We start from the raw sequence: 1,005 nt of genomic DNA, 5'->3' as shown, positions 1-1,005 counted from the left end.
AAAAAAAAAAAAAAAAAAATTTCATATCCATAGAAAGGCAAATTTATTGATATTTATTGATATGGCTCCTTATTGGAATAGAGCAATAATGGAACAAAAACAGAATATTTATCAATATAAAATTTAAAAAATTTGTAATAATTTACTTAGAAAATCAACTAAATATTACTCTGGCCTGCTTACAAACAACTGGGAAGTTACTATGATTGGACAGAGTTGGGTGGCTTGATATAAAATAATAATATACCATCGTCAACCAATTGAAAGTAAAATGGGAATATAAATCTCTTTCCCAAATGCAAGAAAATGAAGATAGGAATTAGCCACAATGAATGTGCACAACCCATATATCTTTCCCGTTTCATGTTTTTCTCCCTATCAGGTTTGTACTTTAACTAGAGAAGATAACCGGTCTTTGGGTGTTATTCCTCAAGATGAGCAGCTCCATGTCCTACCTCTTTATAAACTTTCAGACACAGATGAGTTTGGCTCCAAGGAAGGAATGGAAGCCAAGATCAAATCTGGGGCCATTGAGGTCCTGGCACCCCGCCGCAAAAAAAGAACTTGTTTCACTCAGCCTGTTCCCCGTTCTGGGAAGAAGAGGGCTGCGATGATGACCGAGGTTCTTGCACATAAGATAAGGGCAGTGGAGAAGAAACCTATTCCCCGAATCAAGCGGAAGAATAACTCAACAATAACAAACAACAGTAAGGCTTCATCACTGCCAACCTTAGGTGAGCCCTGTGGAACTTGCTAGTCTCCGCACAACTGTGATTGATACGGTGTTTGGACTTTCTTTCCCTTGCACATTATTTATCTTTGTAGGCGTCTTAGGCACGAGGCATTATGAAAAGAAAATATTTAAAGCAGATGTATTATTACAGTTTGTTTAGAGTTAAAACTAAGGCACTGAATATATTTTTACATATGCCAGAACCAAAAGTCAACAAAAAAGTGCCCCATCAGTGTTTCTTTGTAATTTTTTTTTTCTTTTTTTTTTTTTTT

At 35.9% G+C, this 1,005-nt stretch overlaps 1 protein-coding gene across 4 annotated transcripts in view; it reads left to right on the top strand.

Annotated features, from left to right (window-relative positions):
• The window catches only part of LOC108318148 (methylcytosine dioxygenase TET1), a 107,303-nt gene that overhangs the window by 93,049 nt on the left and 13,249 nt on the right, over positions 1–1,005 (top strand). For all 4 annotated transcript variants that reach the window (XM_037745868.1, XM_037745867.1, XM_037745866.1 and 1 more), the window contains one exon: positions 383–734. In XM_037745868.1, the coding sequence (XP_037601796.1) occupies positions 383–734 (352 nt within the window). The remainder of the gene's footprint in view (positions 1–382; positions 735–1,005) is intronic.

Source organism: Cebus imitator, unplaced genomic scaffold (genome assembly GCF_001604975.1).
Source record: "Cebus imitator isolate Cc_AM_T3 unplaced genomic scaffold, Cebus_imitator-1.0 Scaffold215, whole genome shotgun sequence".
Taxonomy (NCBI): Eukaryota; Metazoa; Chordata; class Mammalia; order Primates; family Cebidae; genus Cebus; species Cebus imitator.
This window is presented reverse-complemented; position numbering and strand designations above follow the sequence as displayed.